The sequence below is a fragment of the Misgurnus anguillicaudatus genome, unplaced genomic scaffold, assembly GCF_027580225.2.
Source record: "Misgurnus anguillicaudatus unplaced genomic scaffold, ASM2758022v2 HiC_scaffold_31, whole genome shotgun sequence".
NCBI lineage: Eukaryota > Metazoa > Chordata > Actinopteri > Cypriniformes > Cobitidae > Misgurnus > Misgurnus anguillicaudatus.
In genome coordinates this window covers 508,150-523,084 of record NW_027395281.1, presented here as the reverse complement: position 1 = coordinate 523,084, position 14,935 = coordinate 508,150, and the positions used below count along the sequence as shown (strand labels likewise).

The 14,935-nt window shown below is 39.4% G+C and overlaps 2 protein-coding genes and 2 long non-coding RNA genes across 10 annotated transcripts in view; 3 read left to right on the top strand and 1 right to left on the bottom strand.

Annotated features, from left to right (window-relative positions):
- Positions 1 to 14,935, top strand: part of LOC129452976 (uncharacterized) — a 206,022-nt gene that overhangs the window by 136,252 nt on the left and 54,835 nt on the right. The gene's annotated exons all lie outside the window — the stretch shown is intronic.
- LOC141362950 (T-lymphocyte surface antigen Ly-9-like) lies at positions 321 to 3,175 on the bottom strand. The gene is made up of 2 exons (XM_073865260.1): positions 920 to 3,175; positions 321 to 688 (listed from the first exon to the last, which is right to left on the bottom strand). The coding sequence occupies exons 1-2, from the start codon at positions 1,263 to 1,265 to the stop codon at positions 321 to 323; spliced, it is 714 nt and encodes a 237-aa protein (XP_073721361.1). The 5' UTR covers positions 1,266 to 3,175.
- On the top strand, positions 9,071 to 11,545 carry LOC141363043 (uncharacterized). 2 transcript variants are annotated; one of them, XR_012368548.1, is made up of 4 exons: positions 9,071 to 9,681; positions 10,038 to 10,225; positions 10,400 to 10,953; positions 11,159 to 11,545. It is a non-coding gene; the product is annotated as an uncharacterized lncRNA (long non-coding RNA). The 2 variants fall into 2 exon arrangements; XR_012368549.1 differs by having other exon boundaries at positions 9,074 to 9,492; positions 10,113 to 10,225.
- LOC129429602 (uncharacterized) lies at positions 13,119 to 14,846 on the top strand. The gene is made up of 3 exons (XR_008639245.2): positions 13,119 to 13,314; positions 13,769 to 13,912; positions 14,207 to 14,846. It is a non-coding gene; the product is annotated as an uncharacterized lncRNA (long non-coding RNA).

The window sequence follows — 14,935 nt, the reverse complement described above, 5'->3', positions numbered from 1 at the left end:
ACTTGCTAAGTGCTGTTGTGTGTTTATGAGTGACAGATTTCAGATCTCACCGGTTTACATCTTTGTTTCTGATGGAAAGTTGTTTCTGCGTACGTGATTTCCTGTTCATCGATCTGAACTGTTACAACAACACAGACAGACAAAAGCATCGAAAAAAAATCTTATCTTTGTTTCTTCACAAAAATGTATTGTTGAGTATTTACCCTGTTTCTGCGAGTTTCTGTGTTTCCTGTAGATCCAGAAGATCAGAACTGAAGCTACAATCATCAGAGATCCAACAGCAACACAACAGATCAAAACTTTATGAACGAAGGTGAGACCTACAATAAATAATAAAATAGATTATTGTAACTGAATATGAGTAAGTAAATAACACTAATAATCACACCTGTTGTATCTGAACACGTCTGACAGAGATGAGTGATGTTGAGATGTTGAGTTTGGTTTGTGATGGTATTGTTGAGTACACATCTGTATGTGTTTGTATCCTGATATTCAACCTCCAGAGATAGAGAGAGTCTGATGTTGAGATCAGACACACTGATGATGGACAATAAACTGTTTCCTTTATACCAGGACAGACTCACATCTCTCACATTCAACACTGAACACAATAATGAACAATTTGAACTTGATGATGATGAACATTTTGAAGAGTTACTGGTGATGACAGGAGCGGGCAGATGAGCTGAATAACATGCAAAAATAAACAGAAATAAGAATTTATTGACAGTGTTTAATGACTTCAGTTATAATTGATTCATAAATAAAATGGACTTTTAGTTTGAGAAACTCATAAAAAACCGTCTGAAAGAAATAAGGTGCATAAATGTATTTATATTCAATCCTGAACTTTGATGAGTTTATACTGCTAAGATAAATATGACAGTTAATATGTCAACAGTAAATCTTTACTCACCATAGACAATAACATTAAATCTGTGTGAGGTCATTTTGATGCCTCTGATGTTTATTTGATATACTCCAGTGTGTTGAGTTGTGATGTTTGTGATGATGAGATCTCCAGTCTGATTATTTAACTGCAGTCTGTCTCTGAATCTACCATCAAGAACATCACCATTTATTGAGATTATATTATCCTCTTTGTTGATTTCAGCTATACGAGTCTCTTGCGGTCCAAACTTCCACAGTATCCGATCATCTCTCTGTATTTCAGTAATATGAGTTTGTAGAGTAAGAGAATCTCCCTCCATCACTGACACTGACTTCACTTCATCACCAAACACACCTGCACACAAACACATTCACACACATAATTTATCTAATTAAACTTAACAGTAGCTTTAAATGATTACAAATCAGATTTGGAGTTTGCAAACTAGATTTTATAAATTTTGTCAGCTTTATAGCTAACAGCCTAGAGTTTAGTGCATTTATTTAATTTACTAACAAAATAATTTAAAATAGAGCAGCTGGCCAACAGCCAAACACTGGTTTAATGTAATTTTTTTTAGTTATTATTTAGATAAATTTAACTTTTGATGAAAATTATATTATTTAAGTGAGATCATATAAAATAAGATTGTATAATATTAAACCAGCAGAATTATAAAAGCAGGTGCAGATCTTCTGAGTAATTATTATTATTCTGGATTAACTGCTTCCACATATAATATAAAATATGTCAATAACTCACCTGTCAAGCAGAAACACAAAGAGAGATAAACAAACATTTTCTTCCTCAGGTGTTGTATTGTGTTGTTGTCTACAGTGAATGAGATGAACATGAAGTGAGAAGCTCTCACTTACTCATCATGTTCTTCATACTTCCAGTTTAACCCCTCTCTGTGTTTTTTTTTTCTCTCTCTGATGTTTCCACTGAACTTGTGTGACATCATCACCTTTTAAACCTCATATAAAACAGACTGTTGTAATGTCTCTATTATACATGCAAAGCCATACTTATTTTTTAAACTTCTTTACCTCTGCGGACCATGTACAGGGTCCAAAATGACTTAATATAAAATATTTAATGGTCTATCATGGACCCAGTACCACATACAGTATGAGATACTGTTTGAAAGCTTATTCACGAGTTCACACTTACAAATAAGTTGGTTAGATTAAATTAGTAAGCGTATTTGGCGTGCTGTCCGGGGAGAGGGCTCTGAGCTCGGAAATGGGCCCGAACGCAGAGTATAAAAATTTGGAGGGGGTTTTCTGTAAAATTTTACATTTACTCCACTGTATGTGGTTATGAGGGGGCTTTTAAATTTGGGCATGCCACATTCAGGCGGAAATTCAGAAAAATGGCTCAGAGTGTAACAGTATAACAATACTGCCCTACAAAGCCAAAGCGCAGTAACTACGCATTTGGTCGAATTTGAGTTAAGGGTTAAAATGGGCTTTGTGAGATCTGTTGTGTCTTGTGACAAAGTCTCCTGGTTCAATTTTGTCCCATTTCAGAGAAACGTGTGTGCCAAAATTGCAATAACATGTTTTACTGGCTGGTGTAAAAAACTTTAAGGGCATTTTTCTCAGTTTCAGTGTTTGCGTAGTTACTGCACTTAGCCTTTGTAGGGCAGAATACACATTAATAAATATAATTTCAAAGCAAACAGTCATAATTTTGTTATTTCATTGAACTAGTTACTGCATGCAAGTACACACTACTGTCACAACCCTATCTCTAACCCTATCCACAATAACACATACAATTGTGATCAAAAGTATACATACACCTAATCTGAAAAACCTTTTTTGACAAATAAAAGAATTTTGAAAATTTAGTTTTATTATTATTTTAATTAGTCCTGCCCATAACAAATTATTTCACATGAAAAATGTTTACAGAAAGTTTGCAACTCAGAATAACAACACATTTTCTCAAAATAACCCAGTTCAAAAGTTTACACGCACATATGGGAATTTAAGGAAATGAGAAGGTGGACTCTTAAAGGGACACTCGTGTTAAACTTTTGATTCTAACCATTTTGGAATCCATTCAGCTGATCTCCGGGTCTGGCGCTACCACTTTTAGCATATAGCACAATCCATAATCTGATTAGACCATTAACATTGCACCTCCTGCAGCCATGTTACAGCAGCAAAGTCCTTGATTATTACGCCAGAATGAGAGTATAGTTCCTAGCCATATCTGCCTAAAAAAACCTCTATTTTAAATCTTCTATCTGTCTTAGTACAGTACACAATGTAACTACAAAAGGGTCAAGTTTTAAATAAGAAAAATATCAAAACTCTTTGGTTATTTTTTTTTAGGTGTGATGCTAATGGTCTAATCTCTAATCAGATTCAATGGATTGTGCTAAACTATGCTAAAGGGCTAGCGCCACACCTGGAGATCAGCAAAATGAATTCAAAAATGGTAAGAATCAAATGTTTATCTTCAGCGATCTTGCATCCCGGTGTCCTCGCTCTATTGCTGCGTTCCAGAGCCCATCCAAACCAATGGGATGTAGGACTTATCCTTCCTCCAACTAGGAAAAGTGCCCTGGAATGCCTCTCGAAGTGGAACCTCCTACAGGGAAAGGAAACGAGGATGCACAAATAAGAATTGAGAAGCACCCAAGTACAGAGGATGCGTGAAAAAACCCGGATGTGTTTTTGCTATCGAGGATGCATCAAGTGCAGACTTGCGCGCTGAAGTCGCTTACACCACAAAAGTCATTGCGGCAAACAATACCTGAGGCTCTTGTTCTTCTATACTCTTTGTTATTATGAAGCGATTGCGAATTTGCGAGAGGGTTTAATAATGTTTAATTTGTGAATACGGTCTTGCAGCAGAATATGTTGGATTCGTGAATAAACTTCAACATGATACATTACTGGTCGGGTGCTTCTCATAATGCTTACTCATCTCTTCTTCTTCTTCTTTAGTTTTTATTGGCGGTTGGCATCCAGCATGGTGCATTACTGCCACCAACTGTTGGGTGGGTGTGGAGCATCAATGGAGATTAGGATTAGACGTTAAAGAAAAAAAAGGAAACTGCTTCTCATATAGACCCTGTCCCAAATGGCACACTCCGGACTTGTGGTCCTCCTCAGAGTCCACACTTTGATGACATCACGTAGTCCAGACTTTAGGGACCCTTGATGCGAGTCCACGTGGGTGCACCGGAGTCGTATTTTGGGACAGACTCGAGCATCACACCGGAAATAGGTAGAGAAGTTGCCCGTCAGTGTGAACTCCTCCCTTCCGTCGTGTGATTGCCCTTTCGCAAGGACTTCTGGGTTGGTAAAGTGTGCGAAGCTTGCTGCAGTGAGGGCTTCGCTGAAGACCACAAGGGGGCAAAGGAGGCGCTGATGAGCACACTTTAAAGTGTAAAAATGACAGATGGGACACCCTATGGACTCGTAGACTAAGCGAGAACACGCAATTTAAGGCCACGAGACCGAAAGTCCACATGAAGTGCCCCATTTGGGACAGGGCCATACTCTTGTTGATGCTTCCTCCTCTCCTTGCTCCTACGTCCTAAATCCTACGACCCGGAAACCAATCGAGCTCCGCCATCTTGTAGGACATCTCAATTCTTTAATTCCACCGCGAGGAGGTGAGGAAAGAGGAGTTAGGAGGCTTTCTAAGGAGTCATGATCAAGGATACACAAGTGTATCCTATGTGGAAGTGTTTTATCAACTTAACTTGACACACGTATAAATCTCCTCTCCTTTCACATCGTCACATCATTAAACACACCAATCTTGCTATTAAATTATTGTAAATGTAGACTTGTTGCAAACAGTATATTTAATACTTATGAATAAACCACCTATCTATATAAATGATCAGTGGTATAGACACATATTCATTTTATAGCACTTTTAAGAATGTCTTTATTTTAATGTAGTAAGGATATGAACTCTGATTCAAGTATGTATTTAACTTCATTTTAATGAATATTTGGGGGGTTTAATGCACTTGATAATTTGATAACAAATAAACGTTATACAGAGAGTAAGGAAAGAGAATATCATTTCACTTAATACTTCGTCTCCTCAGTCCTCGCATCTTTCCTTGCTTGCATCTTAGGAGGGTGGAGCTAACCCCGGATTTCCACCGACTGCGGAGCGGCTGCAGATCGGCTCCACTGCGTTACGACTCCGCACTCCGCCGTCCGCCAATAACCCACGGGATCCGTATTTGTTGCAGAGCGGCTTCGTGCTGAAGTGACGAGGACCCGTGAGTTCTCGCAAATTCACATGAAGATCGCGCGATATCTAGTTCTGTCTCCACCCATTATGACGTTGAATTATGACGTTATTACAAACCAGCCCAGATCACAACACAAGATCTCGCGAATTCAGGTATGATCACGCGATAAAGTCATGGCTCCGCCCTGCGGAGCTGTCCGGCATCCGTCAAAAATAGAAGCTCTGCGTATTTGTGCCGGGGGGCTGCGGATGGCCGGAGCTGCGGATTCGTAACGCAGTCAGTGGAAATACACACATTGACTTGAATGGAAACCGATTGACTCCGCCGCCGTTCCGCAGCGGATTCGCAGCCTTTCCGCAGTCGGTGGAAATTGAGGGTAAGACGTGAGGAAAGGAAGCAGGGAAAGGAAATGAGGATACACAAATAAGAATTGAGAAGCACCCAAGTACAAAGGACGCGTGAAAAAACCCGGAAGAGTTCTTGCTATCGAGGATGCATCGAGTGCAGGCTTGCGCGCTGAAGTCGCTTGCACCACAAAAGTCATTGCGGCAAAACAATGCCCGAGGATCTCGTTCTTCTATATTCTTTGTTAATAGGCTTCTTTGAGATGAGCAAATTCTGCGCAGAATCGATCACCGGTGATCCGCGCAAGATGCATGTCGGTTAGAAAAGTGTCCGACTTACGTCCGACTTGCTCTGATGTCACGCTGACGTGTGCAAAATAACTCTCGCAATGGAGAGGCGGGCTCGTCGGATTCTGCAGCCGAGCGCAGTTGCTCTCCACCGACTGCGTTGACGAAAAGCACGATAGGAAAAGACTTGCTGACGACACAGCTTAATGCTCATTGGCCAGGTTATGTCAGCTGATGACTTGTTAATTCTAAAAACTCTAATTCCTGTAGTAGTTTTTATATTAATTCAATTGTTCTTTACTATGACATTTATATTTTTTATGAATTCCTGTAAACTTCTGTATTGGTGTTGATTTATTTGTACTGTGAGTTGTTTATATTTCACACAACAGAAACGAATTTGTATTACCACTAGATTTATTCATCCCAACATTTACTAAGTAACCTTTTCCAGTAACGAACAGTTCACCTTCGTTGATTCTCCTTATAAACATCTTTATGTAAATGAATTTATTGGTATTTAAGTTGCATCTATTTAATCCGCGATAAAATACGCGAACGTGATCTCTGCCTCTGCTGACGTTTGTAGTCGACTGGACTGCGAGATTGGTGAAGTGTCTGACTATGGGCTCAGTCACACCAAAAGCGTTTATGGCAGTTGCAGGCGCCTTTTTTGAATGATATTCTATGGGCAGGGCGCGTTTGCGCGCTGTTTAAAGCCGAAAGTATACTAGGGACGTCCGCGTACGCGCGCCGTCCGCATGACGTCATTTTCGTCATCAAGAGGGTCCGCGGCCGGCCGCGCGGACCGTTCGTGTGCAGCCCAAAATTTGAGACCGCGCGGACAGTGCGCGTACAGTCCGCGTACAACAGCGCATGCGCGTGAAACTATTTAGACAGGGCACTCCACTATAAACAATTATACAAAGGAAATAGACAGCATTTGCACACACACTATCGTTTTTCTTCTTTAACTTTTACTTCTTCCAAGAACAGAAAGCCCTGGAGCATGTTTGTTTGATTCCTGTTCTTTGTTGTCTTGTTGTTTGTTCTAAACTGTGTTTGCAATGGTGGATCAGTTACTTTTCTTCACCTATCCTAATGTTTTAATGTACTGTAAATGTCTCCAAATCAGTGCTGCCCTGACAGCCTGTTAGACTAATAATTTGAATAAGAAATCATTTGTATTGCGTATAGTGTCGAACGCGGCCATCCGCGTGTAGCCGCAGGGACTATACTCGGAAAGCTGCGCGGACGCGTGCGCGCGCGAGCCGGACGCGGACGCGGAAAAAAAGTATACCCGGGCCTTGAGCCTAGTTTATGGTCGCCGCGTCCGCAAGAGCGCGTTGGTGCGCGCGGCAAAAATGACGTCAACGCGGAGTGGGCGGTCGCGCGCGTTGGGTGCGCGAGACCCCATTTCGCGTGGCGCTGTGCACGGCATTTTTTGTAAAGGCCCGGGTATACTTTTTTTCCGCGTCCGCGTCCGGCTCGCGCGCGCACGCGTCCGCGCAGCTTTCCGAGTATAGTCCCCGCGGCTACACGCGGATGGCCGCGTTCGACACTATACGCAATACAAATGATTTCTTATTCAAATTATTAGTCTAACAGGCTGTCAGGGCAGCACTGATTTGGCGACATTTACAGTACATTAAAACATTAGGATAGGTGAAGAAAAGTAACTGATCCACCATTGCAAACACAGTTTAGAACAAACAACAAGACAACAAAGTCAGGAATCAAACAAACATGCTCCACAGCTTTCTGTTCTTTGAAGAAGTAAAAGTTAAAGAAGAAAAACGATAGTGTGTGTGCAAATGCTGTCTATTTCCTTTGTATAATTGTTTATAGTGGAGTGTTCTGTCTAAATACTTTCACGCGCATGCGCTGTCGTACGCGGACTGTACGCGCACTGTCCGCGCGGTCTCAAATTTTGGGCTGCACGCGGACGGTCCGCGCGGCCGGCCGCGGACCCTCCTGATGACGAAAATGACGTCATGCGGACGGCGCGCATACGCGGACGTCCCTACTTTCGGCTTAATAAAGCCTAGTTTATGGTCGCCGCGTCCGCAAGAGCGCGTTGGTGCGCGCGGCAAAAATGACGTCAACGCGGAGTGGGCGGTCGCGCGCGTTGGGTGCGCGAGTCCCCATTTCGCGTGGCGCTGTGCACGGCATTTTTTGTAACTTTCCGCGCGGCTCCGCATCCGAAATTGACCGAACTCGAGGCGATTCTGTCCGAGCAGGCAAGCCTGTGACGTATCTCTTTGATAAATCCAAGCAAAACAATGTATATATTTATCTGACACTCTGGAAGTAAAGTATGGAAACTTTGCAGTTTAAAACACGAATTATTTTACATGAATCAGAATGTTTGGCTTATATTTGTATTGAATGAACCACTGGATGAGGAATAAAATATAAACCTTAAAGAGTAACTAAACCCTAAACCAAATTTTTTTAGTTAATGATCTGTAAGAATGATGCTTTATTAGTGCTGTTCATTGATTTTAGTAAGTTTTTTGACATTTGGATATAAAGTGTTTCAATACTATAATATATGGTGTAAAAACGTCTGAGTGCTGCCCTCTTCAGGTTGAACGGTGGCTACTGCAGTTGAATTTTCCTATTGGATGTTGGGTCCAAAAAAGAACTCGTGACGTAAGCAGGTTCAAGCTCACCACGCCCTTGTTACGATCTCACCACACACTTGGTACGAGCTTAGTTCGTCCCCTCTATCTCCGTTGGGATCTGCCCACTTTTCTTGCATTTTTCAAATATTGCCAGTGGGTGGAGTCAGGCTCTGACCAGGGGTTTAGTTACGCTTTAAGATGTCTGTACTGTTTGTTTAGTAAAAACGTTAATGAAATGATAATGTTTAATAAAGACATATTTAAAAGATTGTTGTTTTATTCATGTTCTCATATTTATATATATCAAACTCTAATGTTAAAAGCAGTAGTGTTGTTACAGCGGACGACTTCTTCTATCCTCTTCTTTGTGTTTGTTTTTGACTTTATTGCTCGCGTCGCCGCCTGGTGGTTAAAAAAATAGTGCAACGGCGAGCGCGTTAAAGTGCAACTTTAAGGTTACATTTTTTTGTGAGATAAATATATAACCTTGTATGAAAGTACCATATGAAAATTAAATGCGAAAGCAAAAAACATTTACAAAACTCTAAGCGCATAAATTTAGTAAAAAAGCTGAAATTTTCTAAGACCGCTCTCAAAATCCCTGTTTTTTTCAACGACGCGTCATATTACGTAGTCAGAGGCGCTCGCCTGACAGGCTCTACATTGGCAGTGCTGCGGTTGTTTTCAGCAAAAGCAGTCGCAAATTGATGTGATTCTCCGTAGTTTCAATTTAGCATCGTCATGGTTAATAATTGTGTTAGTGGAGGTTTTTCAAACTCCAGCCTGTCAGGACAATGAGTCCACAGGTTTCTTTTGAAGAATAAAGACCGCGCTATCTTCCGTGTCTGGGTGTGTTTAGCGCAGCATGAGGAAAGAGACGAGAGACGCGACTTCAGTTCAGCATGTGCTTCAGAAAAACGCGGTGGTGTGTATAGCGTTCACGTTAGATCGGAGGATTATCATCCCGGCAATATGATGGAGTTAAACATTGGATGCCGAAGCAAGAACCACGTGAGGCCTGTGGTTTTGCCGCCGCGAGAAAACATGAATCGATCACGGTCCGTCTGAGATGCAGCTCGAAGATAACGTGAACTATGCACAGTAAGTCTTGTTTTTTAAACATTTGCTACTACCAAATCATTTAACATAATGATTTCATTCAAGTTTCTTATAAATATGGAAATCAACTAACTGATAAGCTTAGATTGCAAATAGTATAACCATCAAATCGAGTTACATCTTATTTACTTTGTTTGCATAGCTAATTCGTAATTCGTTTTTTGTCATGTGGTGTGTTTAGGCATGGGCCGATTACCGGCTTCAAGGTATACCGAGGTTTTAAACAGTCAAGGTTTCAAAACCACTGAAATATTCTGTGATACCGTCTCCAAGGTATGAGCTGTGTTTATACAAAATTCATTAAATCATTAAGTCTTGTGATTGATTTGATGTTTACATTTAATATACATTACAAAAATATTATGTTTTTTTAAAAGTATATTATAATTTAAAGGTTTTAAATTTACCTGGCATTTAAAAAATAACACATTTTAGTGTTGCAATGGCAATACCGTAACACCGTGAAACCGTGGTATTTTTGCTAAAGGTTATCATACCGCCAGAATCTTATACCGGCCCATGCCTAGGTGTGTTCATGTATGTACCTAAGAAGTGACATGCTGTTATACAATTATATAAAGGTGAATCTGTTTTAATTCTAGTTGTCCAGCTACAGATGAAGTTGCTTAGTATGATGAATCATCCTCTGTTGTCATGGACGAACCTGGCGATGTGTTATGGAAACCACTGCAAGAATCTCATCCTGTTCACACAAGTAAGACTTATTCATGTCTGTCAAAGTCAAAAGTAATGTTTTTCTTTTTATTCAGGGCTGTTGGCAAGTTCATTGTTTGCTAAAGCCAGCTGATGTCTGTTGTACCATAACCTGTATTTTTTGTTTTATATGCTACGGTATAGTAATTTTCTGCTTTTTATATACATCTCTTAGGTCTGTGCAGCATGCATGTATCAGCATTTTTGGTGACCAGTGACGGACGTGAATTCCAAATGTGTGTTTGTTGTGACGTGTGTGAACCATGTGCATCATGCCTCTTGTCACAATACGTGCCTGCTGCACACGCATTGAAAAGGTTTATGATAAAAGAAGCACTCATGTTCACAAAATACTCGCAAGACACTAACTTGACACTAAACTGTAATTACACAGGAGATTAAGTGAGTATCAGGCAAACGTGAGCATATCATTTATCATAAACCCTTTACATGCGTGTGCAGCAGATTTTGACATCACGTGTGATGCACATAAGTTTACATGACGTGCTGAACACATATTTTGAAATGACGAGCCACACACATGACAAGCTCAATGCATGTGACCAGCTTCGCAACGTGCGCCCTCGAAAAAGAAGTCACCGGCCGACACTGACCCAGATCATCAAGATGTTAAAGCTGTTTGGGCTTCAGAGCATCTTGTCAGCACCTTCTTCCACCATGTACACAATTTCTACCATCGTGAAGGCGTGGCAGAATGAAAGATTTGCAGTAAGCGGTTGTTTTTTGTTAAAAGATTGTAAATGTTTGAACAATAGCATTGTATATTGCTTTCAAAAAATAATATAAAGCTGACTCATCACCAAAACCACTTTGACTATACATTTTTTATCAGAACTGTATTACTTTGGTGTACACTGTTAACAGGGACAAATAAATGTAATCTATTTAAATATTCTGTTCTGGAATACTCCAGGTCACCACAGGCTCTACGAGAATGCAGCACTGTCCTGTCTTCCACTACACCTGCTCCCCTCTCCAGATCCATCCAGAGGATCAACAAGGATGAAGCTGTTGGGATCTATTAATCACATAATTCACAATTTAACACACTTCAACACATTATTATAATACCCTGCACATATGATGGGAAAGATACTGAAAAATTGTTAAATGTTTTTAAATGGGTCAGATTGTATATCTTTTTTTCGGTGCTACATAAATAAAACTAAATCGAATTACAAATGCAGATCTACTTGGTATATATCTGATCTAAACTTCATAAACCAGTTTTTATACGGTAAGACAATTTGTGATTATTGTTTATTGATTGTCACAAAATGGGGGTATTCAAACCATTTATAAAGTCCTCCTTCCTCTGGAACCTGTTCTTGAATGGCTGACACATGCAGGTAAGGGCGCCTGCACAGAGTTCCTTAGACGCCCAGCGGATAACTTGCCTATGCTGTATTTAGTGGTATTGTCTGGAGATGGGAAAACTATTAATATTGTTAATTTGAATATTGACTAGTGCCAGCAAAAATTGTGACTTAGTCATGACCTATAGGCAACTTGTAATTAAAACAAATTCATTAAGATTGTTTAAAAACAAATTTATTAAGATTGTTTTAACATTCAAATCTTTAGTTTACTGTTCATTTATACATGGATATTAAATAAATTAGTAATAAATAATCTCTGCCATAAACATACTCATTTCTACTGGCCTGCACATATGGGTTCAGACAGCTCACCTCTCCTGCGGTGATGAGCAACATCTGTTTCACCTAACGTAAGTGTGGATGGATATTAACATAACTTATAAGCATTAAAAAGACATACAGTATCAATACTATCTTTGCTATTGCATGATATATGTTAATAATCTGTAAAATCTTGTGATCTGAGCACAGTATTACATCTCGCCAGATCACTGATCTCACCCACAAATCTGTCCTTTTCTCCTCACATAACACTTCAATTTGTCTCCTCTGACCGTTCTGTTTAATCCTGACCAGTCCCTGCACTCTTGGCTGCATAGCAAACTCATAATTGTATGGCTGTAGTTCGTCATACGAGTATGAATAAACATTTACTCGTTCCTCAGCGACAGCGTCCGAAGAACTGTCATTGCGATCCAGCGTGCGCCTCTCGTGATGTCACTTCCGGTTTGGCGGTTTTTAGAGGCGGGTCTAAAATTTTCTTACAAAAATGACCCCAGAAGCCTAATTAGTGCATTTAGAAAAATATATATTTTTTAATCTATTTCCTACAGTATTTTTCTGTACTTTGAGTGAATGGGTGGTTTAACTTTCAAGTTGCTCTTTAACTATAAACGCCTCGTCCGTTTGGTGAGACGCGCGCGCGATCCGCGGAGGCTTGCGTTGCGGTCCAAAGCGCGAGTATAACCAGCCCTTACTTTCCGCGCGGCTCCGCATCCGAAAATGACCGAACTCGAGGCGATTCTGTCCGAGCAGACAAGCCTGTGACGTATCTCTTTGATAAATCCAAGCAAAACAATGTATATATTTATCTGACACTCTGGAAGTAAAGTATGGAAACTTTGCAGTTTAAAACACGAATTATTTTACATGATTCAGAATGTTTGGCTTATATTTGTATTGGATGAACCACTGGATGAGGAATAAAATATAAACCTTAAGATGTCTGTACTGTTTGTTTAGTAAAAACGTTAATGAAATGATAATGTTTAATAAAGACATATTTAAAAGATTGTTGTTTTATGTTCTCATATTTATATATATCAAACTCTAATGTTAAAAGCAGTAGGGTTGTTCCAGCGGACGACTTCTTCTATCCTCTTCTTTGTGTTTGTTTTTGACTTTATTGCTCGCGTCGCCGCCTGGTGGTTAAAAAAATAGTGCAACGGCGAGCGCGTTAACTATAAACGCCTCGTCCGTTGAGACACCCCTCGCTGCAGCCTGCAGCGCAATGACGTAGTGGATTAATCCAATACGTAGTGGATGTTCAAACACGCATGCGCAGTGAATATAATGTTACGCGCATGCGCGGTGCTGTGTTGTTGTTGATGAACAATCGCACGTGCTTTGGTATTTCAAGAAGAATCTGCCGAAAAACGAAGGATTATTTAACAACAGTGATTGTATAAAGGTAGGTAATTAATCTTTATTTACTGATTTGTTGTTTCAACATGTATAGTCTTGTGTACCGTTAGTGTTATGTGTCCGAAGCGGTATAAAGGTGACTTAATATGCTAACAGCGATTCTCATTTTAATCATAACGTTAACGTAACGTTACTTCAGAACATAATGCCACGCGTGGACAGACTGTAGGTCTAATGTAAAACTAACCTGATTTTGCTAGGCTAACTAATGCTTTTTTTTAGGCTAACTAATGCTATTGCATTGTTCTAGATGAATGTTTTTTTAAAGGACAGTTGCCCAGTAATAGGTGCACATACTGTAACCAGTGTCACTTAATCTTAAATTAATACATCTGGATTGGATTTTTTTTATAAAAGAGACTTAGTACTTGTATGTTAACAATCCTTTGCAGTTTTATTTGAAAAGTTCAACTTAATGAGATTTGACGGTTTTCTTGTAGATTTGACTGGATTTGGCAAGATGCCCTTGCTCATTAAAGAAGATGGAGATGTGGCTTTTATCAGACTGTTGACATGCCAGCTTTTTCACTATGCTGTTAGTAAAGCATCTTTCAGAGAAAAGGCTCCTGTAGTCTGGCTTGACAGTAAGTTATTTAATTTAAAAAAAATTTCCATAGCTCAATTAGAGCATTACATTATTAGCAAATATCATCAGGTAACACACATACTAATTAAAGCATGTCACTGTAAGTCACTTTGGATAAAAGCATCTGCCAAACGTGTGTGTGTGTGTGTGTGTGTGTGTGTGTGTGTGTGTGTGTGTGTGTGTGTGTGCTTATAGTAACAGTGTTTTTATTCTAAATTCATATAAAGTATCCCTAGATTTAGACTATACATTTAAGTTAATTTTTAATATTTACTTCTCTTTGTTAAAATAGGTGTTGTCAACTGGAACACATTCTCCGGGGTGTAGAGATTTATTTACAGACTGTCCACCAGGTCGAGTTGGAGGAAGGGTGTCCCAGGGATGAATTGTTCATCTATTCTGCATCAGTAAAGCAGTGGTGGCGTGGCACTGACTTTAAACTATTTAAGATCAAACTGTGACAAAAGCTTTATCTGTGCTGACTGCAGTCAGTTATATGTGACCCTGCCTGTGAAAAAACAGTATAAGTCTTGAAATGTAATTATGATATAATGAGCATCAAAGTGTTATTTTCATTACTTTCACATTGATTTTGACATTTGACATGATTTTACTCAGTCAACCCAACACACCCAGCCAACTTTTTCTTTGAACTTTTGCCCTTTGGCCGGCGCTACAAAGCACTGAACACTATAAACAACAGTTTGTTCCTCAGGTTATATACCTAAACAATTAAAGCACCCATAACTTCCAAACCTGTCATAACTGTATATTGTTTATAATCACCACATACTGTACATCTGAAACTACCATTCTTAACTATGCTACTGTAAATATCACCTATTATCTATCTGTACAACAACAGCATCTGAACATCCACACAGGCAACACTACACACAATTGTAAAAAAGGAGAATATATATATATATATATATATATATATATATATATATATATATATATATATATATATATATATATATATATATATATATATACTTATATATATACTTATATATAC

Coding starts and splice junctions, on each gene's coding strand:
- LOC141362950 (XM_073865260.1), bottom strand. CDS start 1,265: ATGTGTTTGTGTGCAGGTGTGTTTGGTGATGAAGTGAAGTCAGTGTCA. Junction 689..919: donor ATTTAATGTTATTGTCTATG/GTGAGTAAAGAT, acceptor CATGTTATTCAG/CTCATCTGCCCGCTCCTGTC.